The sequence below is a fragment of the Nuphar pumila genome, chromosome 10, assembly GCF_984573655.1.
Source record: "Nuphar pumila chromosome 10, dmNupPumi1.hap1.1, whole genome shotgun sequence".
NCBI classification, from domain to species: domain Eukaryota; kingdom Viridiplantae; phylum Streptophyta; class Magnoliopsida; order Nymphaeales; family Nymphaeaceae; genus Nuphar; species Nuphar pumila.
Window position 1 is genome coordinate 103483317 of NC_143258.1, and position 27037 is coordinate 103510353.

Genomic DNA, 27037 nt, shown 5'->3' on the forward strand with positions numbered 1-27037 from the left:
TTACATGATATAATATGTGAGCAGTACATGTATATGTGAAAACACCCAGCACCCGCACCCTGAACTACCAACTTTGACATATTCTAAGCATTTTGAAGTTCCCATGTTACATGGCCATCTACATCTTTAGTAAAACAAATGGATCAAATGTTTATTTTTCAGTTCAATTCAGAATTATATAATGGTTAATTAATGGAACTTACAAAGCTATCTTTGATCAGATACTACAACATTAAATGCCCAATATCATCATCTAATAAAATGGTTCAAAGGTCAGGTATGATCTACAGCATATGTATTGAATTGAAAAGCTGTTACATGCAATGACTCACTTTAATTTACAAAATTCACGTAATAATAAATAAAAAATATAGTCACAATAATACCAAATGAAACAGGGGAACATTACCATGCCTTTGTACCCTTATGCTTGCTGCATGGTTCCACAAGTAACTTTGGTAACTATGAACATACCTACAAGTTTTGCTGAAAATGTTAGATTCAAACCATATAATCAAGTAAAGAAATGAATTCGTAAACATGATTACTTAAATTATGTCTCAGTTTCTGTAAACTCTCTAATGGGAACATTTTAGGTGACAAGCTCCTTAATAACATAAAAAACACATATCTTTCCCACCTCCTTTCTTTGAAAAAGTTAAAAGAAAATAAAATTACCCATCAAAGATCTTGTCCAAAAACTCCATAACAAAATGGTTTGGCCGAAAGAAAACATCGTCATATCATTGAAACCACAAGAACCTTAATTAGTTCTAAAAGTATTCCAAAGAACTTTTGGGTTGAAAGTGCACTTACCATGATATACCTCATAAATAGAATACCTTCACCTTTTCTACAAAACATTTCTCCAATTGAAAAACTCCATCAAATCACTCCTGATTTAAGTAGACTAAGAGTTTTTTTATGTAAATGATTCGTTCTTATTTAAGAAAAAGATAAGTTTTCTCCTAAGGCCATAGAATGTGTGTTTCTTGCATAAACCAAAAAAATATATAGAGGTTATGATTTAAAAAATGACATTATATGTTCCGAGGAATGTAAATTTTCTTGAAAATGAAAATGGTTTTTGTATAGATAAGCCTAAGGATGACACCGAGGATTCCTTATTAATTGATTTATTGACAAAAAATGATAAACTTAATGATGATTGTGACTTAGAGATTGAGCAAGATAGTGATGAAATTATGCATATTGATAACTCTAGTGATTCTTTGAATGTTGATGTGCCGACTCATAATAATCAACATTATTCTCGAGAAGAACGGTTGAAAATCCTCCATGTGTACTTGAGAAATAGAATAAAAAGCATACCTCCGAAGAACCTAGCATTAGGAAATCCGGCCGTATTTATAAGTCTCCCAATAGATTTGTATTTTATGAGTTCTTTGCGCCTAAGTATAGAGCTTGTCTTATGTCCAATTTCTTTCATGAACCATTTTCCTACAATGAGAACAAAGCCTTTCCCGAATGGGTAGATGCCATGAACCTAAAATTAGGGACCTTAGAAAAAGTTAAATCTTGGGAGATTCAATCACTACCTATCAGCAAGAAGACTATACGATGTACATGGGTCTATAAAGTTAAGACTAAAGGAGATGGATCTTTAGAAAAATACAAGGCTAGATTACTAGCTAAGGGTTACTCTCAAGGGTATGGTATTAACTATGAGAAAAAAAATTCAACTGAAGCACATATCACTAGTGTAGGGATTTTTATTGCCTTAGCATCCATTAGGAAATAGTTTGTTTACCAAATAGATGTTAAGAATGTCTTTTTAAACGGTGACATAAATGAGAAAGTGTACATAGATCCACTTCCCATTCTAGAGATCGAGAAGGAAAAAGTTCTTCGAATGAGAAAAGCTTTATGTAAGCTTAATAAAGCTCTTAAAGCTTGGTATGATAAATTCAACCAGGCAATATTGAGCTTAGGTTATAGATCTTGTATTGTCATTGCTCTTTTTGTCAAAGATATAGGTTCTAACATCGTCATTCTTCTATTATATGTTGACGATATGATTATTACTAGAAGTGAGAAAAAAAATGAGTAAAAGAAATAAAAATTATTCTTAAAAAACATTTCAATATGTCTAATCTTGGCTATTTGAGATATTTTTTAGGTATAGAAGTGGCTTATTCTCCTAGAGGATATATTCTATCTCAAATGAAACTCACTACAGAAATTATAGCTAAATTAGGGATTTATAATGATAAGAAAGTGAATAGGTAGGAAGTTGTCAATGCAAAATTGAGGTTGGAAGATGGAACTCTTTTTAAAGATCCAACACCATATCGACAGTTGATCGGGTCTTTAACTTGTCCATCACAAGAAAGGATATAGCTCATGTCGTTTATTCAACAAGATAGTTTCAACATGTACCAACAATAGTGTATATGAGCGTAGTCTTAAGGATTATCAAATATATCAAAAACACTATCACTAAAGGGTTTTTTTATCCTCCTCTTTTTCTTTAGAATTAAATGCTTATACTGATGCAGATTGGGGAAGAAATCTCAATGATAGTCTCAACTACTAGTTTTTGTGTGTTTCAAGGGTACTCTCTAATTTCTTAGAAGTGCAAGAAGCTAAGTCACAAAGACTCACCTATAAGGTCGACGCACCCGCGTCGACACGCCCTAACACGGGTGCGGACACGGGTGCAGGTTCAGACACGGTCAACCAACTGTCGGACTCGGTCAACGCACTAGGACCGAGTCCGTCTACATTTTGAACTCTTTTTGTCCATTTTTAGGGCAAAAGATGTATAAAAACTAAAAAAATGATCTTTTTATATATATTTTTTAATACATATATATATAGTTGTGTCCCCTAATGGGCACAACTTTGACCGAGTCTTATTATTGTTATATATATATATATATAGTTGTGTCCCCGTATTCAAAAATTTTGAAATTGCTCTGCACCCGTGTCGCGCCCGTGTGACATAGGCAAGAAGCAACATAAGGTCATGTTGTCTTCAATGAAAGTTGAATATCTTGTCATGACAACTATAAAGATCACTTGGTTGAGACACCTTCTCAAAGATATGGCTGTCGTCATCCTCAATCCTTCAAAAATGTGTTGTAATAACAAGAGTGGCATCGCATTGCCAGCAATCACACCTTCCATGAACGAACAAAGCATATAAAGATAGACTATCACTATGTCAGAGAAGAATATTTGAGAGGGACAATTGAGTTGCCTTTTATGCCTTCCGAGTCTCAACCGCAAGATTTTTTCACTAAAGTCTTACCTTCACATCGTTTCATTTTCCTTCTTAGTTAACTTTCGGCGTACGCAGTGTAAGTTTAAGGAGTGTTAATTTGTATGGTGCCTATTGTGAAAGTATCCTCAACAAGATACTACGATCAAGACTTCAATATTCTTGATAAAGAATGGCACACATGCACAATAAGAACACTTAGAACACTTAGAACACTTGTGCATAAAAGCACAAATTCATAAATTCTCACAAATGCACAAATAGCATAAAAATAAATAATCAAACTTTATTAGGAACTTGGGCTTTTACCCAAAGCCATAAAAATACACAAGGGGAGAGCCCCTTTAAATAGAGGAAGTGGAGGCATTGGAGGGGCCCCTCCAAGGTACATACTACCTTTTACAAAATGAAATAATAAAATGAAATGAAAAAGAAAAAGAAAAAAATTATAAAACATATTCCAAAAAGAATGTGTAAAAAGACTAAACTACCCTTACGGCTAAACAATAGGAAAATATATATTTTATATATATAATAAGTAGATACATATATATATTAATATATATATATGTATTACCTTATATATATAATATATATTAGATTACATGGTTGATTACATAATTTAACACCCCCCTCAAACTTAGGGCAGTATGACCGAGAGTTTGCTGAGGAGGAAGTTGAAGTGTGGAGCACACAAAGCTTTAGTGAAGAAATCAATCAACTGATATTCTGACGTGACATATAGAAGGTCAATGACTCCTTTGAGATACGTCTCACGAACATAGTGACAATCCATCTCGATGTGTTTAGTCCGCTCATGAAAAATGTGATTTTTCGCAATATAAATTGCCCTTTTGTTGTCACAATACAGCTTCGTGGGCCCTTCTATTGTGATCCCCATGTCTTCTAGCAACTGATGAATCCATACAATTTCTATGGTAGTAGTCGTCATGGCACGATATTCAGCTTCAGTCGAAGATAGAGAAACTTTTTGTTGCTTCTTACATCTCTACGAAATCAGTGAGTCTCCTAAGAACACACAAAAACCAGTGGTGGAGTGACGGTTATTTGAATCACCTCCCCAATCAGAGTCAGTATAAGCAATTAATTTTAAATTAGAAGAAGAGGACAGAAAAACTCTCTTATTTTAGAGTACCTTTAAGAATCTTACGACTCGCAAGATGATACTCATGTGGACTGAAGTTGGTGCATGCTGAAACTGGCTTACAGTATGGACTGCATGAGAGATATCTAGTCTAGTGATACTCAGATAGATCAATGATCCAACAAGATGTCTATAGGGAGTAGGGTCCGAAAGGGAAACACCATCATCAATCTTCATTTTAGCTCCTACTATAGCAGAAGTTTCACAAACCTTTTCATCTGTAATACCTGACCTGTCAATGATCTCAGAAGCAAGCTTAGTTTGAGATAAGAAATACCCTCTATGAGAGTATGCTACTTCAATACCGAAAAAATAAGTCAAAAAACCCAGATCAGACATTTCAAACTTATCTTTCAAAATTGATTTTATGCTCTTAACCCCTTTAGAATCACTACCAGTTATGAGCATGTCATCCACATATAACAGTAAGATGACAATTCCTGCATTGGATTTTCTAACAAACAAAGCAGTATTAGTAAAATAGGATGAAAAACCATTTTCTATCATTACAGAATTAAACTTATCATACCAAGCTTTGGGGGCTTGTTTCAAACCATAAAGTGTTTTTCGAAGGCGAAACACCTTTCCTTTAGGAGTCTCCATTCCAAGAGGAGCATTCATATATACTTCTTCAGTTAGATCTTTGTTTAGAAAGGCATTCTTAACATCCATTTGATAGATGTTCCACTTGTTGATTGAGACAATGGTTATAAGACATCGAACAGTGACCATTCGAGCCACCGGGGCAAAGGTCTCCTCATAATCAATCTCATATTCTTGACGATACCCCTTTGCAATCAGTCGGGCCTTATATCTCTCGAGGGATCCATCACTCTTAGTCTTAACCATAAATACTCATCTATACCCTATTGTTTTCTTACCTTTAAGAAGGTCTTGAAATTCCCATGTCTTGGCTCTTCTTAGAGCTCCGAGTTCATTATCCATGGCGGCTATCCATTCAGGACATTTTCATGCTTCCTCGAAGTTTCTAGGTTCTATATAAGAATGAATGACGCTTAGACATGCTCTATATTTAGGTGAAAAGGATTCATATGAGATGAACCTAGAAGGAGTTTTTTTATATCTTTCGATCCTACGAAAGTTCTCCTCACTTTGAGAAGCAATCCTACTAGCATCATCATATCTTTCAAGGGCACTTCTGAAGGTGTTTTTATCTCTATGAGTATAGGTGCTGGGATCTCTAGGAGGTTCCTCATCGACATGTTGATGAAATGGAGGACACAGGACTGGTTTCCCTGGTTCCATTAGCACTTGAGTCATTCTGATTTGACTCATCATCACTAGTATCATCACTTTCAGTTAATAGATCAAATAGAAAACAATAATCTACGTTCTTGTCATTAGATTCAAGGTTTTCGAAACCACTAAGATTTTTCAAAAAACTTACATTTCTAGAAACATACAATGTCATTTTTAGCATCATAACATCGAAAACCTTTTTGGGTTTCGGAATAACCAAGATAGGCGCAAGGAATGGCCTTTGGGGAAAGTTTGTCGTTTTTATCAGTAAGGACAAAATATTTACATCCAAAAACCGTTAACCTGCTATAATCAGGTTCGTTCTCATACAATTTTTCTAATGGGGAAATCGTGTTCAAATTTTTTGATGGAAGTCTATTTATGAGATAGACTGATGTAAGAGCTACCTCAGCCCAGAGTTTCTTTGGAATATGTTGCGAAATGAGCAAGGTTCTAGTTGTTTCAATGATATGCCTATGCTTTCGTTCAGCTAACTCATTTTGTTGTAGGGTTTTTGGACAAGATTTTTTATGGAGAATACCATAACTTTCAAGATAACTCTTGAATTCGTTTGAAAGGTATTCGCCACCAGAGTCGGATCTAAGAATTTTTAAACTTCCATTGAATTGATTTAAAACCATCATATGAAAAGTTTTAAATGTTGAAAAAACTTCATGTTTATGTTTAAAAAAATATATCGAACAAAATCTAGTGTAATCGTACACAAAAATTACATAGTATGAGAATCTTCCTTTAGATATCACAGGAGTCGGACCCCATACATCGGAATGAACAATTTCAAAGAGTTTTGTCGTAAACATGGATCTTTGAGTAAAGGGTAGACTTTTCATCTTCCCAAGAATACATTCATTACATAAAAAATCATTTTACAAAGATGTTTAATAAAAAGCAAATAAGAGATTTTAACAATGTTGGGATGTCCCAGTATCTTATGTCATATATGAATATCTTTGTTTTGAGCAACATTACAAAATTGGTTCTTGGAAACTTGAAGAAAATCAAGATAGTAGATATCTCTTCTCCTAGAGCCTTCCCCAATCAACCTCCCGGACCGGCGATCCTGTATCCAATATTTGTTAGAAGAGAATATTATATCGCAACCATGGTTTGAGAATTGAGAGACCGAAAGTAAATTTAAATTTAGTTTTGGTATAAAATGAATTTTTGGAACAAAGAAATCTTGTTTTTCAAAATTGCCTATTCCTTTAATTTTAAGAGGTTGTAAAGATGGAAGAGAAATTTTAGAAAAATCAGAAAAAGAACAAGCACTTGAAGTCATGTGAAAAGATGCACCGGAATCTAGAAGCCAAGATGTCTTAGGTGAGGATGTAGACATAGCGACTCCGGAAATGCCTCCCTTGAGAAGAGGTTGTAAAGCTTCTACGATTTGTTGAAGAGAAAGAGACTTATTTGATGATGATGGTCGTTCCTCCGGTTGAGATGTGATAACCATTGCAAGTAATTTCTTCCATTTTGGGAAAATAGGTTTAATGTGCCCCGGCTCTTTACAAAAGTGGCATGTAAGCTTGCTATAGTCCCCCTTTGCTCTTTGACCACTTGAGTTTTGATTCTTGAAGTGAGGCTTGTAGGTCCTTAAATTGCTCCTCAGTCTTGAGACGACATTAACACCTTCATTTTCTTCATTGTTGGAAGGTATAGCTAGAACACTTGGGATGTTCTTGCTTATACCCATCCGAGTCTCTTCCCTGCTAAATTTAGTAATTACATCTTCAAGAGAGGGGAAAGTGGAGGCGGATAAAAGGGAAGACCGGATTTGTTCAAATTCGGGTCTAAGCCCATTCAAAAAATTGAAAAATCTATCTTCTTCCAATTGTTTATGGTGAAGCGCTATGGCTTCTCCACTCCACTTAGGTTCGAGCATAGCAAGCTCGTCCCAAATAGAAGAGAGATCGGCAAATTACTCTCTTATAGTCATCTTCCCTTGTTGAAGTGTTAACGCCCTTTTTTGGAGATAGTACTTATAGGACAAGTCCCTAGAGGTGTACATTTTCTCAAGATATTCTCATGCTTGAGAAGCCTTCTTGAACTTGATAATATTTGCATTAATTCTCGTTTCTATGGATGAAAAATTCTAAGAGAGGATTTTAAAATTCCTCATTTTCCATTCTTCATGCTTTTTCGTATATTCTTCAAGAGCCTTGGTTCTTTCATCACCTTCAAGAATTTTTATCTCTTTTTTCTAGCAAGGTTATCTTGGGTTCCGGTTCGGGAATCGAGCCTTGGACTTAGCCCCAAAGCCCTTTTCCTTTGATGTGAACTTCCATGTTTTCGGCCCAAACATGATAGTTGGACCCATTGAGTTTGAAGCCAAGAGAAAAATGGGAGTCTTTTTCACCCATTTGAGAGGAGAGATGATGAAAAATAACGCGTACCTCAAGGGCTTTTCAAGTCTTTCTTGATAAAGGAGGCTTCTAAAATATTGCCCGAAGAAGATGATCCACTCCAAAATTCAAAAACTTGAAGGCACATTTTTCGAGGTACTAAAAATGAAGAAAAGCATGATCCTCCTCCTTCAAACGAGGCTTTGATACCATGTGAAAGTATCTTCAACAAGATACTACAATCAAGACTTCAATATTCTTGATAAAGAATGGCACACATGCACAATAAGAACACTTAGAACGCTTGTGCATAAAAACACAAATTCACAAACTCTCACAAATGCACAAATAGCATAAAATAAATAATCAAACTTTATTAGGAACTTGGGCTTTTACCCAAAGCCATAAAAATACACAAGGGGAGAGCCCCTTTAAATAGAGGAAGTGGAGGCCTTGGAGGGGCTCCACTTCTAGTCGTTGGAGCCCCTCCAACATTCACAAATGTGACCTTTAGAAGGGGCCCAACGACTAGATGGTGGGCCCCTCCAAGGTATATACTACTTTTTGCAAAATGAAATAATAAAACGAAATGAAAAAGAAAAAGGAAAAAAATAATTACAAAACATATTCCAAAAAGAATATGTATAAAAAGACTAAACTAGCCCTACGGCTAAACAATAGCAAAATATATATTTTATATATATATATATAATAAGTAGATACATATACATATATATTATTACCTTATATATATAATATATATATTAGATTACATGGTTGATTACATAATTTAACACCTATATGTATGTATGTATGTATATCAGTGTCATTGATATCGTCGATATTAAAGGTAAAATATTGTGATATTATAGTGATATTTTTTAAAAATATATACTTTATATATTTTAAGCTTAGTTTGATATTTTTTGGTTTTTTTGTATTTTAAAAGCTTTTCAAAGTTATATTCCTTATTTGTTTTCAAGAATAACTATTGTTTTCTTATATTTCTTATTATTTTTCATATTTTTTAAAACTCCCAAGATTTTCAACTTTTGAAAATCTCTCTGAGAAATACCCTTGTCAAGATATTACCTTGAACGGTATAGGTGACTGATTATATATATATATATATATATATATATATAGGTTGTAACAAGTTTTTTCTTATTTTGTAATAGATCATGCCATTAGGGGCATTTTTGTATTTTCTTCTTTTGCAATAGGTCATGCCTATTAGGGGCATTTTTATATTTTTATTTTCTTTTTTCTAGTTGTTGGGTCGGTCCAATGGCTAGTTGTTCTAGCCATCTTCCTCATTGCTTCTATATATATGGGATCTCTCCCAAATATTTGTATGCTTCTCTTGAGCATTTTAAAGTGAATAAAATATTTTTTTATATTGGTTTTGTTCTTTTTGTGCTATTGTGAGCTACTGTGAGCTACTGTGAGTGTGGCCTTGTATTTTCCCATTAGTGGCCTGTGTTTTGGGCGTTTGCCTTAGTGGCCTTGTGCATATGCACTTTCTTGTATGCTCTTAGTAGCATTCTGATTGTATCTTTGTATGACATTTTATTACAGTGATGGTCATGAAAAAGTGATTCTGGTGGTAGTGGTTGTGAAGAAGCAGTGGTAGTGGTGGTGGTAGTGGTGGTGGTGGTGGTGGTGGTGAAGAAGTAGTGGTGGTGGTGGTGGTGGTGGTGAAGAAGTAGTGGTGGTGGTGGAGTGTGATTGTGGTGGTGGTGAAATAGAAGAAAATAAGTAGCAGTAGAACGAAAAAGTAGGTCCCCCATGTTTTAAAAAAAAAGGTTAAACTGATCTGTTAATTTAATCAGCCAAAAAAAAGACTAAAACCTGCATTTGTCCATGATATACTCGTTTTTCCATATCACAATGTCATATGAGTGAAATATGCAGTACATGAAGACAAACTAAAGTTATAGTTTATTATTCATTTGTTTATTTATTTTTTTATTCTAGCATATGCATGTCTCACGTTTGTAGCCATGGTAAAAAGTCATCCTCAACCGCTCTACAAAATGCAGCTTTTATTGAACATACTCCATTGAGTAACTATTGTTTCATCAGTGAAAATTGTCCACCTTATGGCCTTTAAAGAAAAAATTTCTTAGCCACAAATTAAGCATCTTAATGGAAGTGGAGTTAGCAAACTGTCCTCATTTACCAGCAAATTCATAATAGATTGTAACAAAAATGACCAGTTCCATGATAGTTGAATAAGTTCCTAATAGCCAAACATGTGTCAATCAACTAAAAAGTGAATTTCATTCCAATCTTTAAAGACTAGAAGCTAGGGCACATTTCGAAGTGAGAAACGTCTAGGAAAAGTGATGCTGGGTCAGAAAACCGTACAGTTTTTCTAACCCTTCAAAATGAGAGAAAATGTTTCTCTCCGAAACATTTTCTAAAAAGTATTGTTTTTTTATAGAAAAGATTGAGGAATCTTTCTTATCAAAAACTTTATGGGCTTAGGGAAAAGCCCCGCTCTTGCCCATCCTCTTTCGTTTGTTGTATACCAAGGAGAGACACCCCCTCCACTATGCAACCCACCGACTTTTTTACTCCTCGCTTGCTCACTCAACGCTCATTCGCTTGAAGCTCAAGATAACCCAACAAACTTCTCTCTCTTTGGTATTTCATTCCATCATCGACACCTCCATCGCCGCTCTTCCTCCCGGGCTAACTAGGTTGGCACTAGAAAATAATCAAAACAAAAGAGGAGCCAATGTACCCTTCCCATCCCTTTTTCATCCTAGTGTCGACCTGCACTGTCGGAGCTTTGCACCGTTTGGCAAAGCCCTACCTTGCCTCTCTCTGCAAGTGCCTGACTTTGTTTTTATATGTGTGTGTGGAAGGGTATGCACGCTACTTGCTCGACTAATTGCATCAACAAGGCAGCAAACAATGAAAATTGTGACATGTTTGTGCTTTACAATTTTTTCTCTTTTTTGTTGGGTTGTGCAATGCAAACAAAATTCAATGTCGATCAAACCCTAAGCAACCTCAAACAAAACTCGATGTTTTAATTCAAAAAAATGGCTTTCATTCTTGTTACATGTGAATTGTTGATTCTTCTGCTTTCTTTTTGGGACTTTATTCATGAAGATGGATTTTGATCAATTTGCTTGGATTTTAATTTTCATCTACTTGTAGCATGTTTCAATTTGTTTTCTTTTAATCTTAACATGTTACAAAAAAGAGGGGGTCGGCATCACATGCAAATAATTTTGGGAATTCTTATTGGACTGATAAATCTGGTTCGCATTCAATCATATGTAGGTCTAAAACAGATTTAAAGTCTTCGTCCTATATGGCATATTGATTGGTTATTATATAGTCATCATATGTTTGTATATGTTTTTGTTATGATAAAAATTTATCATATTTATTTATATATTTGTATATAAATGTGAAATTAGAGATAACTGGAGATGCATTTAACAACCTTGATAAGAGCGTACCTGAGACACAAGAGGAGTTTCAACACTCTAAAAAAAAAGAAAATACTCTAATAAATTGATCTTGGTTTGTATTATGTCTTAATTTATAGTTTGGTTAACTAATAGATTTTTGCACTTACATGTAGGCATATCCCAAGCATAAGTTTGCTCAATATACAACAACAACAACTACGCCTTCATCCCAAAACAATTGGGGTCAGCGATATGAACCAAAAAAGAAATTCATTTTGGGTCTTCCACATGAATCCTTTTCCTCCAATCATTTCTATCCAACGCCATGTCCTCGGTGAGGTTCAAAGCATTCATATCCTTTCCTATCATCTCCATCCAAGTCTTCCTAGGCCTACCCCGACCTCTTTTAACTAATATATTTTCCCATTTCTCCAACCTTCTAACTGGAGCATCATTAGGCCTTCGCCGAATATGTCCAAACCACCGTAAACGATTCTCTCGCATCTTATTTTCAATGGGTGCAACACCTACCTTCTTACGTATCTCTTCGTTCCGAATCTTATCTTTTATTGTATTTCCACACATCCATCTAAGCATCCGCATCTCAGCTACACTCATTTTTGAATATGATGTCTCTTGGCAGCCCAACATTCCGTACCATATAGTAAAGCGGGTCTAATAGTCGTCCTATAAAACTTTCCCTTCAACCGCAATGGCATTCTACGATCGCACAGCACTCCAGTAGCACTTTTCCATTTCATCCATCCAACCTTTATCCTATGATTTACATCTCCATCAATTTCTTCATACTTTTGAATGATGGATCCCAAATATTTGAAATAATCATTCACCGGTATATCTTGCTCACCAAGCTTCACTACACTCCCATCACTACTTCGTTGCTTACTAAACCGACATTCCATATATTCAGTCTTACTCTTACTCAACTTAAAACCTCTAGCTTCCAATGTCTGTCTCCATAATTCTAACTTAGCATTAACCCCAGCTCTAGACTCATCAATCAAAACAATATCATCAGCAAACAACATACACCACGGTACATTTTCTTGAATTGATCTCGTAAGCTCATCCATCACTATCGCAAATAGGAAAGGGCTTAAACCAGATCCTTGATGTAACCCAACCGTTATCGGAAAATTGGTTGTCACCCCTCCACAAGTGCGGACATTGGTTACTACTCCTTCATACATATCTTTAATTATACTAATGTACTTGAGAGAAACACCTTTCTTCATCATTGTCCACCAGAGAACGTCCCTAGGTACTCTATCGTATGCCTTCTCTAAATCAATAAAAACCATATGCAAATCTTTGTTCCTCTCTCTATATCTTTCAATAAGTTGTCTAAGAAGATGTATAGCTTCCATAGTTGATCTTCCAGGCATAAAACCATAAGTTTGCTCAATATAATGTGTTTTTTTTCAAGAGCATTGAGACTCCTCTTGTGTCTCAGGTACGCACCCATCAAGGTTAAATGCATCTCCAATTATCCCTAATTTCACATTTATAATATACAAATATATGAATAAATATGAGAAGTTTTTATCATAAAAAAACATATACAAACATATGATGACTGCATAATAACCAATTAATATGTCATATAGGACAAACACTTTAAATTTGTTTTAGACATACATATGATTGAATGAGAACCAAGTTTACTCTCATAATAATTCCCAAAATTGTTCGCATGTGATGTTGGCCCCTCTTTTTATAACATGTTAAGATTAAAAGAAAACAAGTTGAAACATGCTACAAGTAGATAAAAATTAAAATCCAAGCAAATTGATCAAACTCATCTTCATGAATAAAGTCCAAACAAGAAAGCAAAAGAATCAACAATTCAAACAGATAACAAGAATGAAACCCATCTTTCGGAATCGAGGTTGCTTAGGGTTTGATAGACATCGAGTTTTGTTTGCACTATAATGCCCAACAGAAAAGAGAGAAAAATTATAAAGCACAAACATGTCAAAATTTTCATCTGCCTTGTTGAGGCATTTAGTCGAGCAAGTAGTGTGCATACCCTTCCACACACACATAGAGACACAATCAAGCACCAGTAGAGAGAGCCAAGGTAGGGCTTTACCAAATGAGGCAAAGCTCCAACAGTGCACGTCGACACTGGGAAGGGCACGTTGGCGTTATAGATGGAAGGAACGGTATGGCCAAACCATTTGGAGGATATGGTCAAACGATGCAAAGCTCTTGCGTTAGAGATGGAAGCATCGGTTCACTCCTCTTTCGTTTTAATTATTTTCCAGTGCCGACCTGGTTAGCCCTAGAGGAAGAAAACGTACAGTGTGAAACATTGATTGGCCATACTTCATTGGTTAGCCCTAGAGGAAGGCACTATTTCGGCAACGAAGGTATTGACAATGGAATGAAATACCAGAGAGAGAGAGAGAGAAGGTTGATGGGTTACCTTCAGCTTCAAGCGAACGAGCGTCAAGTGAGCGAGGAGAAGGAAGGTCGTTGAAAGGTCGAAAAAATCGTATGTTTTCCGACCTTGCTTCACTTTTCCTAGATGTTTCTCACTTCCAAGCGTGACTTTAAGGTGAGAATTTTGCTCGAGCTAAGCCATTCGGCTCGCCTTTAATTATTTACCCTATCATCTTGTTCATCTTATGTCTAGTTTAATAGCACCAGTTGTGCCACCAATAGTCATTATCTACTTTTGGTAGCAAATTGCAAGTCATGACCTGGCATACCAAGAAAGCAGGAACGCTTTTAGTTTAAATGATCCTAATCAAGCATACCAAGGTTTTTAGGCCTTCGAGACCCTCAACCCACACCCAGCCAACCCAGTCACTATGGTGTCACTCACTGCCATCAGAAAGGTTTGGGTTCCTTGGGCCATGTCCCACCATTTGGTTACTTTCTAACTAGTTAGTTATCAAACATTCTGATGCAGAGCAGGACTGGGTCCAGCTTACACCAAATGACCCAGGCAAGGGACCGGGTCTGCACATGGGGACTGACTATTTGATCCAGGTGGTGGATCTGATCCAGATGGTGGTACCAAGGCGCCAGAATGGAGCACTCCTGACAAGCACGAGGAACGCATGCCCAAACGACCCAGATCCAGCAGCAAACGGATATTGTCTCGGGTCCAGGACCGGACCCGAGACCCGGATCCAGTAGGGGCCTTTAAAAAAACCCTCTAGGGTTGCATGCGCAGGGCAGAAAACATTGAAAAATCGCAGCATCCTTTTATTTTATTTTTTTGAGCAGTTTCCTTCTTTGTGTTTCCTTTGTTAGTATTTTTTTTATTTGATTTAGATTCTTGTACTATCGTTATTCATTTTCAATCCCCCTTCGTTAAGGTTCAGTTCTTTGTTCAACTGAAAGTTCTTGGAATAAAAACTATACAACAGCGTTTTTGTGGTCGTCGTTTGCTATTTCTGTGCCTTGCACGACGTGGGAGCCGAGTTCTTCCATTCAGCACCCCAGGTGCCGCAATAGTCGACGTCCCCCTGCATCACATTCACAGCCTGGATGACATTACATGGTGATTTAGCTTTCCAATTGGAGAGGTAAAGCCCAAATATAGTGCTAAATTTAGAGCATAGTCATAGATATCAACGATATTTTGAAAATATCGTGATATTATAGCAATATGATTGAAAAACAATATTAAAGGTAAAAAAATTGTGATATTTTCAAAATATAAAAAATTTATATATATCATGATATTATCGTGCTATTATCACAATATTATCGCGATATTATCAATTAGTTTTACTTTTTATTGATTTTAGATTTTAAATATGTTTTTCTCCTTTCTTTTACATATTTTACTTATTTCTTTTATTATTTATGTAAACATGAAAGTTTCTTACTTTTTTTTAAGTCCCGAGATTTTTCCGAGATTTATCATCAAACCAATAATATCGCGAGAAATAGCTCGCCGAGATATAGCCGATACCGATATTTCTGACTATGATTTAGAGTAAAAGAGTTGCTTCTTTTGGTGTTCAGATTGTAAACCAGATCTAGTAAGACCAAAAGCAGAAAAAAAGGACAGGTTAGAAATTCCTATGGAACTCACTTTCTGACTCGAGGCTCCGAACTCCATTTTACTGATGGAAGAGTTAGACGAGTGCAGCATGAAGAAACTTCCTCTATAGTCTTTCATGGGAAATCAAAGGGCTAATGCTAGATTCATGCAAAAATTTTGTCAAGAACAGCATCTAAGTTTAAAAGGTTAAGACACCTGAAAAATAACCCAAGTCTCTGAGACTAAGGTTCAACTCACCAAAAGATGTGCATAAGCTGCTGATAAATAGTAAACTTTCAACGGAAGGAAAACTGAGACTGACTTATTGAATTACAACATTGAAGGATCATGATTATTTGATGAAAACACCTTGTAGAAACATCAGAATCCATGAAATTAAGTTAAATTGAGAGAAAGAACACAAGGATCAATTTCAACTCTGCGGCTTGATTCATTATATTTTAATCACACAACCAATTATTTACATGTATTCATACACAGGATTTTTGTTTAATGAGCATGATGGAATTGAATGAGCTGAGAGCTCTAACAATGTCTGTTCCGATAGACAAGGATTCAGCAAGGATGATAGCTTACATCATTCTCAAAGTCCTGGGAATGGCCTTTAGCGCCTGCAGGTAGTTACCGGAGCATTTGTTTAGAGCTTGGAGCTGTATCACAAACAGATTAAGAAAAAGGATGCATTACAACTTATAACAAACACATAGATAAGGAAAAATAAAACCTGAGATTAGTTTCATTCTTCTCAACTCCCACAAACTAAAAACGTTTATCAGCCATTGGAAGCAAAAGAAAAGAGCAAGATGTTGTGAATCATATACACATACATACATATATATATGTACATAAATACCTACACACATGCACATATACATATGTGCATATGTATGTATGTATGTATGCATGCATGCATGTATGTATGTATAGTTATTAGTTATACCTTATTACAGCCATGCCCTGTGTCCCAGTTCTACAAGCTCCTGTGTCATACCAAATGTGTCCGGGTTGTGTCCCATAACCCTTTAAGTGCATTCTATTTATGTGACATATAATTACTACCTCACCATAAACATCCATAGAAATAGGGCTGCACAATGAGCCGAGCTAGCTCGAGCTCGACTCGTTTAAACCTGACTCGGACTTGTCTGAGTAATTAAACAAGCCGAGCTTGAAAAGACGTTCGAGCTTGAATGCTTGATTAAGCTCGGCTAATAGAGACATATTTGGAACTTTTAGGATATGTAGTATTTTGGTTGGTTAATAATCATAAAACTCGCTTTTAGCTAAGTGGGTGGCGTGTTTGTTGTGTATGTGTGAGGTCTTGGGTTCAAATCCCGCCCTCTCCACAATTAATTTCTTTTTTCAATATAAGTTAGTGTGGCTCGAGCCGAGCTGAGCCAGGCTCGAGCTCAAGCCAAATTTGTATACAGCCTTTCAAGCTCAGCTAGATTCGAGCCGAGCTTTTTGAGCCTAAGCTCAGCTCGAGCACTACTAGTGTGCACCCCTACATAGAAATATGTGGTAAAAACCATAAAATACTTGGTCTTGAAGCCTTATCAATGTTATCATGTGCTATAATGAGGGACCATGCCAAGGCCTCCACAGTGGCCTGTGAATCAAACAGGACTAAATATCAGGCACATGCCAGCTCCCCAGGTCCAAATGTTGGACACAAGTGCAGCCTTAACCTGGACAGGGATGAGCCTTCAGCTTAACAACCTAAACTTAGCCATCTCATACAGAAAATGGGCCAGAAAAAACTTTCTTAAAATAGGTGGGGCCAACAGGGAACACCATAATGCCAGAGCCCATCTTCTTTTCCTTTGCTCAGAACTCAAGAAGTTTATCTAAATGTGTGAATGCCACTTACCACATGAATTCTCATTACATTGAGGTTGCATTATGTGCTATGCTGAACTTAATCCAAAAACAGGCTTTGTGGCCTAAGGGTGTAACTGGTATGGCTATGGTTGTATAAACCTAAATTTCTGGGTTACAATCATTTCAGCCAAGGACATGTGGCAGTAAGACCATAGAGTGATATATGGCAAGAAGAGAGACCTTAGGTAAAAACCCTACATAAATAATTAAAGGAGTAACTTCATTAAGATATACTAGTGATTCAACATACAAGAAAAACACAAACCCAGAAATTCCCAATCCTACTAATATCATACAAGGCACAGTATTATAATATAATATGCTAAGAATTATTTTAAGTAAAACAGAAAGCTATGGGCTTCCAATTAACAACATCAAAATCATCTCTAAAGCAGATGTATCATTTCAACCAGGAAAAAAAAAGGACTAAAGAAAGGTATACACATTGATAACAAGAAATAAGAGAGTTACAATTGCTCTTTCAGCAGCCATATGACGTGGCAAACGCCTTAATGTGCCCACCACATCGCCACTTTCCCTGTAATATTCACGAGCCTCCTTGACTGCAACACGCTGTTTACTGATAATTAAGTCTCAACTATAAGCAATTCACTGGTTCCACAACGAACTAGGACTGCAGTATTACTTGGGAACTTCAAATCACAAAATCATGATAACTTGCAAAGAAATCAAAAACAACTCAAAGGATATCCCCATCCCTTGGATCAAGAATCAAATCTACAGCAGCTTTCCACTCTCCACGAAGCAATGAGGCACCAATGAGATGAGTTGGCACTGAACCACTGCCAAAACGCTGAAATTTGTTTCATGACTGATTAAAATCAATCCCCTTGTGACAACATATCAGATCATAAAAGTTGGATCTCTGCAAGCTTAACAACTGGAACATGTCTAAAGCAGAGAGAAAAGATTAGGATACCTGCAAGCCAAAATAGTTGATAAACCCATTCCTACCAAGGTCATCCGCAGCTGCTTTTATAACTTCCAGTGAGTCTGATTCAACTCCTCTAAGAACATATTTTAATCAATCAGTGATTGCAACACAAACAACAATTATTAAAATGAATGGGAACTTTTTGAAACAAACAACAACAACAACAACAACTACGCCTTCATCCCAAAACAATTGGGGTCGGCGATATGAACCAACAAAGAAAATCATTCTGGGTCTTCCACATGAATCCTTCTCCTCCATTCATTTCTATCCAATGCCATGTCCTCGGTGAGGTTCAAAGCATTCATATCCTTTCCTATCACCACCATCCATGTCTTCCTAGGCCTACCCCGACCTCTTTTAACTAATATATTTTCCCATTTCTCCATCCTTCTAACTGGAGCATCATTAGGCCTTCGTCGAATATGTCCAAACCACCGTAAACGATTCTCTCTCATCTTATTTTCAATGGGTGCAACGCCTACCTTCTTACGTATCTCCTCGTTCCGAATCTTATCTTTTATTGTATTTCCACACATCCATCTCAGCATACGCATCTCAGCTACACTCATTTTTTGAATATGATGTCTCTTGGCAGCCCAACATTCCGTACCATATAGTAAAGTGGGCCTAATAGTCGTCCTATAAAACTTTCCCTTCAACCGCAATGGCATTCTACGATCGCACAACACTCCAGTTGCACTCTTCCATTTCATCCACCCAACCTTTATCCTATGATTTACATCTCCATCAATTTCTCCATACTTTTTGAAACAAAGTCCATAGTAATTAGCAAAGAAGAAGAAGAAAACATATATTACCTCAATGTGATACTGAAGTGGTTACCTGAAAGCTGTCCAAGAACTAGTTCTTCTTCCACATATCTAAAAGAAAAAAGGAATTACAGTATTATTGATAAACAGAATAACTTTAGGAAAAATAAAATCAAATGAACATGATGGGTACATTATACAAAGAAATTCCTATCTCACCGAAAGTCTCCTACTTTTATACCAATTAACCGGTCATTGAGAGAAGCCAATCTCTTTGCATGTTGCTTGAAAACAGTCACCTATAAACCGATAGCACCACACATCAAGACTAAAAAGCAACCACATAGAGATCACACATCAAAGTTACTCCTTTAGCTTATCAATAGTGTGATTTTATTTTATTTTTATTTTTTCTGAGTGACTTCACAAATACAAGAAAGACACATGAAAATGGAAAACCTAACTCAATAGCGGTTGGCATGATGGCAATGAGATAACAGATCAGTAAACTGCAAAGAATACCACACCTTTTGAGTTGTGATAGCCCGTTTGTCTTTTGTTCCAGCAAAACCAAATGACCTTTGCTGCAAAGAAATAAAAGAGGATGAACATGTCCTCTAAATGGCATGATTGGTAATATGTGCCAATTCCATTTGCTTTAAACTGTATATTTCTTGATGTGAAATAATGTTCTTTGAAAAATGATAAAGAAAACAATTTAGCCCAAAAAAACTGAATCTCTAGCAACTTCCCATAAAAACAAGAACCATTACATATTATGGTCACATATATAATAGAAATGACAAGAAAATTAAGAATCTCTAGCCGGTAATGTCAGCCATGACTAAATATCATCATTGACTTAATGAGGCCTTCTTGTCAAAGTTCTTGCAAGCCTTAGAATGAAGAAAAGTAGACAACACCCTCACTTCAAGTTCCTCTATGAGATCTAAGATACAAAGTCATGCTTGAATGGCAAAAACTGCATGACCAACCTCCACATCATCCTAGTTAAGAGCATTCAAAGTTACATAAAACCCATTCATCATGACATTATCATACAGGTTCAGCAATCCCTTCCCTGAGATATCAGTATTATTGCAAAGTACCAAAAAGCACCTATGATACAGGAAATGACCAAGGAAAAGGATTTTCTGAATTCCCAAATGTCTTAATGCACAGCACTTTTAGTGCATACTATCAGTAGGAACATTTTGCTACATGTAATACACAAGGAACTTCCATCTCTTGACACTTGGTGATGCATGTCTGTCTTTTAATTGCATTTAGACTTTAGAGGCTCAGATGGTAAATGTACACTTTTCATCGGGCACCTGTAAAAATTAGATTTTCTAAAGATCCTGAGAATGAAAATCACAATCACAGCACTTTCTCAGGCTTTTACAAGCATGAGAAAGTGCAAGTTGTGATTGTGATTCTCACTTGAGAATGCTCCTCCATTGAAACTTGAGAAAGTTGGTCATAAGACCGACCCCATGGCCAAATTTCTCAAGTGTGATGACTCATCCCACCTGTGACCAAAGGAAACGTGCCCTTAGTATCAAAGCCATGAATCAAAGTTTGTTTTTTATTGATCAAGAAAAGGGTTCACATCATCCAGTTCTTTTTTTCCTCAAAAAGAATCAGTGATCAGGTGACTGACTATCAATCAATGGTGCTGCAGACATGCCTGGGCCATGTCAGCTATGGCAAATTTTCTCTATTCACATTCATAGTTCCAGCACTAATAGATCAGAAAAATGTAACATGAGTTAACTTTTGCAATGAAATATGTGCATGACGCAGCTGATTTTGTTTTTCTCAGGTAAGCAATCTTTCATTATGTAGAACTGAAAACAATCAATTATCATTCCAGGCTATGTTTGCATTGTTATTACAAGGTAAATTGTAACAACGTGGTATGTCAACACCAATAAAGACTATACCTGGATGCCTAGCATCTTTCCTATCACTGATAGTGCCTCTTGAGTGCTCTTGTTCTCCTTGTATAGATGAAAGCTAAAGGACAAAGAATGGAACAAGTACAGAAGAATCTAAAATTGAGTAAATTTTAAAAAATAAACAGAAATAAATTTGTTAATTTGCAGCAAGCAAGCATACTCTATATATGCTATGTTTTTAAATAAAAAAAATTCACCATGAATGCCTCAGTCGAAACAGATACCATTTGAACAACATATCTGCACATTTTTATGGTTCCACAGCTAGTGTTTATGCGTTGCTAAATCTAACTCTAAAAATTGTTCCTTCAACTAACTTTTTAATATTAGTAAGATCAGGTGGCCAAAGTACAAAGAACATCCATGAGGCAAAGAAAATTGTTAACCTAATCCCCGTTTATATACAAACAAAGATGCACTAAAATGGAAAAGAACAATTTCTAGGATTAAGATGCAATATTTTACCTATGTCAGGATCTGTTCATCAACAGAGGCAACAAAAGTTTTTTAGGATTGCACACGCAAATAATGCTGACATGTGGCTAAGTTGAACAATAAAATCCATGATCTAATTTTGGCTATAAGTGTTGCATATCTATTTGCAGAAATAAGTAGAAAAGTTCTCTAAGAGAAACAAAGTTATGATTTCAATATTATTGGGTGTTACATCCAGATTACATAAAATTTCATACAAGTTGCAATAACTTCTAAACCCAACACCAAAAAGCTAACCCCACTATTTTTTCAATGTATCTCAACCTTTTAAAAAGACCTAAAATAACTTGCAAAACAACACTTAAAGAAAATGTGGAAAAAATATGTAATGTGACATGAGAATTATCCTCAAGAAATTAAAGAATTCATAGAACAGGAAGAGGAAATTCAGCATGATGGAGTGAGCAGATCCCAGAAAATACTAAACATTTCTAAAGTTGAAGAAAGGTGCAGAACGAGATTACATAAATAGTTTATATCCTTTCCGGCCAAACAATAGAAGCCATTGTTTCATAAAATGCTAAGAAAAGCTCAAGCTGGGACAAATTTTTAAGTGCTATGGTTACAAGGAACCTCCACTAAATTGACCAAAATACTGAAAATTCTGGCTACCATGTTTACAAGTTCAAAGTTCACACTCTTGTGAGACTTCGCGTTAAAGAATAACAGAACATTTTACCTCAGGAACTTCCCAATATCTTCAGGCCAGTTCTTTGCACCCCTGCTATCAAAAGGCTGCAATGTTTCCCCTTCAAGGCAGTTGCCAATGGAAATTTTTTGCTTTTTAGCCTTTCTCCCGCTTTCATGCTGTTTAGGCACAGGAAATCTCACACGAACACATTTTGAAAGAGCATCTGGGCCTTCAACAGTATCCGTGATAAGAGATTTGAAATTTTTCTTAAAGAAATTATGAACTTCCTGAAATCATACTCACCAAGACAGATTAAAGCTTCAGTTAGATTTAAAAGAAAAATAACTACCAAGAATGCCACAAAATTCTTTAGATGGTTAGGTGCACGGTAAACAATTTTTCAATAGATACATATCAATAAGAAACCAAATCGCACTTACAGTTCTATGAATCTTGTCAGAATCTGGGGACAGTAGTATTGGAGATAAATTTTCTGTTGGACCTGAATTGATTTGATCGAGAAAGTTTTTCAAAGTTTCAGCATCAGTAACACCACAAAGGGATTTAAATGATTCTACTTCAGCAGCATAGGACACATCAGTTTTATCACATAGCTTGTTTTCCTCATTCGCCAAGCTGGGTGTGCAATTGTTTACATCTATATTCTGGTAAAGCACATGGAGGATTTCATCAGCATGCAGTTCTTTTGAAGGCATACCACAAAGAGAACTCCATGAAAGAAAATAATTTCTTACTTCAAAGGGGGCATCACAGCACGTCAGACGAACCACAACACCATTTCGGTCTACTTCATTCACAATGAAGTCCGAATATCTGCAAATAAAAAAAAAGTCTCCTTTGGATCTATGGACGCAAATGAATTGATAGATTACAAACTTTCAGTGGTCTGAATACACAAACCCGTGGTGAACAGATGCTATAAACATTCCGAATTAGGTTACACTGGTGGACGAAAACACATTTGTTACTTCTTTCTAAGAAATTCTTCTATGCTTATAAGAAAGCATTACCATTCTGGAAGGAATACACAAAGGACCCCATCCGATTCCAGTAGCAGCTTGCAGTGCTCTAGCACCTCAAATTTGTCATCACTGAGTAGTCATGTTGGAGAAAAAGGTCCCATCATTTTTGCTGGCATGCGCATTTTGCAACAAGTAATGCTAACCCAAATTTATATTTCTCATGAGATTTTATCACGTTAATTGCTCTAATAGTTGACCCTCCACACATAAGCACACACAAATGCTAATGTTTTGGACGTGAAATGCGAATATCCATACCCACTTGAACATGGTGGAAGCAACATACTGCTATCTTTTGGTATCAAAATTCTAAAACTAAAACTAAATCGCCAAAAAAAGCATGACTCTCGCTGAATAATACAACACAAGCAGCGAAAATTACACGTCCAAACCGCAAGACAATCAAAACAGCGAAACCGATGCAGACGATAGAAAACAATGTTTGAATATTCGACACGAAGCAACATATCGTTTCCATTAATCCAATAGCGATCTGTTTCGCAGCATTCACCGCACAAAATAACGATATCTATCAACCGAGTTCCAATAAACCACGCGTGATTACTGTTTCCAAAATGGGGTTTTGGGAAACAAAGGAAGATTGGTTAGGGTTCCGCCCAGATCGAGGAATTCAAATGCAAGGGGAAGAGAGGGGAAAAAAGAGGAGGGAAAATTGAACCGAGGAAAAACCTTTGCTTGAGGACGCCGCGGAATCCGGGCAGCGAAGAGGCGAAGCAGAAGATCCCGACGTCGGATTCCTCCGTTTGGCTCATGGAATCCGATTGTTGCGGCCGGAAAAGGCGCCGGAGTATGGACGGAGCGGCGAGGGGGGAGCGAGGGTCGGGAGGGCGCGGGAAGGAGCGAGGGAGGCTCAGGAGTCTGCCTCCGTACATGTTTAAAGAGACCTCTCTCTCCCTCTGACCTTCTCACCCTAAATATCGCGATATTACAAAAATAACGCATTATCTTTAAAAATATCGTAGTTTTTATCGATATATTAATGTGATGTTATGACTTGATTCCGACCCAGATCGGATCCAATAGGATCCAGGTTCATGCCTTAACGGAACAGGTTTGAATCTAGGTCACAGGGACGCGTCAACGTGCCCTTGTGTCGTGTCTTCTTGTATACTATTCTTCATACACAGTTGCACAGAAAAGGCATGTCTCGTGTCCATGTGGCATGGGGTCTGATTAGTTAATCAGGTTGGACTGAAAGATCCAAATAGCATGTGGAGCTATGTCTGGTTTATACTTGTGGCCCCAAACACTGGTGTGACCAGAATCCGATTAAGATCCATAAACCATTGTGTAAAAATATAAAACAAGCTTTGACCGGACCTGTGCCCAGAGCAGTTTTCACATGGTAGTTTTCATATTCCAGTGACTTCAAACAAGATTTTACAAGGTCTGATGCTTAGATCTGTGCCCAGAGCAGGATCTTGTTCTGCCTAAACCCTGTCTGCTGGACCCATGTGGTTCAGACTCGTTGACAGCCATGAGTCATGGATCCAGATTTAGATTTGACCGGACCTGGCTCAAACAGTACCAGAATCCATTTGGAACTAGATATTAAGAACCGGACTTGCTAAAACTTTCAATATTTGATATTTTACTTCCGATTACTGGATCTTAAATCAGCTCCTGGTTTGGATTCCTGTATGGTTTATAAACTTTCAAATGGTTCTCAGGTTCATCTACTATTCAGACATTATGGGTCTGATCTGATTGGGCCTACTAGATCCAGACCCTGATACTATTGCAACAGCATTGTGTCTGGAATGGTAAGACCCAACCCGTTGACACTCCTAGAGTTCTGAATGGTCTGTATTGTTGTTTAAGCTCGATTAAGTTGAATAAGGTTGTCTATGGGGCCTTCATTTTCTGGGCCCATTTTGGGTTGGCTCGAGCTTATTATATCCGGTGATCTAGATTGTAACACGGGCTCAACTGGCATTAATTTAGTGGGTTTTGGGCAGGGTTAATCTTAGCATGCTAAGTAGTCTAAGTTCTTTGAATCAAGTCCGGTTGGGTCTGGTTGGTTCGCAAGCTGGTTGAGATTTTAGAACGTCTTGGCATCGATGACGCTCCGGTAAATGCAGATTCGGAACATGTATGGGAAATATCCATTTTGTTTCTGAGTCCGGGTGGGTTTTGGATCTTAATTAACCAACATTGCTAAACTTCTATTAGGCTGCTAAATGACTTGGCTTGGTATGCAGGTGGGTTTTGTGGGCTCGATATTATATGTGCTTGATCAGGTAAGTAGAGACGCCTTAATCAAGGACTCAAGATATTATTAGGGGTGTCAATTAGTTGGACATCCGCCAGAAAGGGATGGATCTGCATCTGGATCCATTAAAGAGGTGCTGCTACTGTATATAAGGTCTGACTGGATCTGTCATAGGATAAAACATGTCTAGGTCCAATAAGGATTACCTGAACCAGACCTGGACCATGCCCTTTTTTTTTGTCTTTTACACTGACAACTTGCAGATCTTAATTAAAACATGTGTTGAATCTGGGTTTGGTGTGAATTTTCATAAACCATATGCTAACCGGACCCACATTTCTGACCCAAATAGTTAATTGGATCCGCTCCTTTGTTATCAAACTCTCACCCTACTGGATCTGGTATGGGTTGGGACTGGGTCATATTTGACCGGTTGACACCTCTTATTAGCCCAAGAAAAGGGGACTCACAGTGTAACTCAACCGATGCAGCTCCTCATGGTCCAGTTATATTGAGAATATTATTAGACCTGAGGGGGCTGGAGTAGTGGGGTTGAGTTGAGACTGTCATACGAATAAGGGCGGTTGAGGGCGCCATAGCCTCTTGTGCAAGCCGATGATCAGTTTTTAGGCCCTCTGGGCGAGGGTCCTAGCCACAGAGTTTTTCCTTTTGGAGAGTCGATCTATGATCTCCCTGCCACCAGACTTTGGGTTTCTTCCTGTAACTAAGTGAGAGAGAATAATGCAAGGAATTAAGTTTATTTTTGTATATCATTAACTGTATAAACCTTAAATAGTTTTTTGCCTAACTCTTCAATTATCAACCTTATACTGCCAGGCTTACTGTGGGTAAAACCCTTTATTTTCTCCGTCTATTGAGAGTACACCCAGCTTCAACCTTGTGGCAAGGATGCCTCTGTGGGCTTTGAATTTGTAATGTCTTGTCAATTTAGTGATATGTTCACTATCACCCCTAATTCTAAACAGTTGGAATTGTGTTAGTAACATGAAGGGAACCCTAGCCCCAAAGGGGTGTGACGTAGTGGGATGGGACCTAAGCTGCTAGGCAGGTGGTCTAATTTCAAACCCCATGGGTGTCACCCTTGTGCAAGCCAAAGAGTGGCGACTCTATGAGGTCAAGGGGTAAGCTCATGGAGTTTTTGTTGGGTTTCCCTTCTTTTGTGGGACCCACCTTTTGCTATATTGAGCTTTGTTAATTAATGCTCATTGGTAGAGCATATTGCCTTTATTTGGTAGAGTTTCAAGAGCGTTCTTTTTTGTTTATCTCAAGGTAGCTTTTGTTGTAAAGCAAATTTTGAAGGTGATGTTTCAGATGGGTATCGCATGTCTCTTTGGCTACCCTTATTTATTACACCTATTCATTTTTTTATTTGAAGTCATGAGTGTTTTTTGGAGTAGCAGTGTTGTGAGAACGTTCGGTTAGGAACACCAGAGACATTCGACCAGCAGTAGGGTTCTCTCCATTTTGTACTGTGTACTGCTTTAGTGTGACTGGTTCTTCAGAACATTCGGGTGAGGTCATTCCTCTTGTTTGTTT

General features: G+C 37.0%; 1 protein-coding gene across 1 annotated transcript in view; it reads right to left on the reverse strand.

The window, feature by feature from the left end:
• Positions 1–24140, reverse strand: part of LOC149827703 (Pseudouridine synthase family protein) — a 44439-nt gene extending 20299 nt beyond the window's left edge. Inside the window, exons 1-13 of the mRNA XM_090018558.1 lie at positions 23938–24140; positions 22960–23038; positions 22645–22869; positions 22253–22491; positions 21064–21136; positions 19645–19701; positions 19337–19416; positions 19166–19228; positions 18330–18417; positions 18100–18203; positions 17861–17963; positions 16085–16158; positions 410–474 (exon numbers count right to left, since the gene is read on the reverse strand). Of these exons, the coding sequence (XP_089874684.1) occupies positions 410–474; positions 16085–16158; positions 17861–17963; positions 18100–18203; positions 18330–18417; positions 19166–19228; positions 19337–19416; positions 19645–19701; positions 21064–21136; positions 22253–22491; positions 22645–22869; positions 22960–23038; positions 23938–24140 (1453 nt within the window). The remainder of the gene's footprint in view (positions 1–409; positions 475–16084; positions 16159–17860; positions 17964–18099; positions 18204–18329; positions 18418–19165; positions 19229–19336; positions 19417–19644; positions 19702–21063; positions 21137–22252; positions 22492–22644; positions 22870–22959; positions 23039–23937) is intronic.
• Between the last annotated feature and the right edge of the window lie 2897 nt (positions 24141–27037).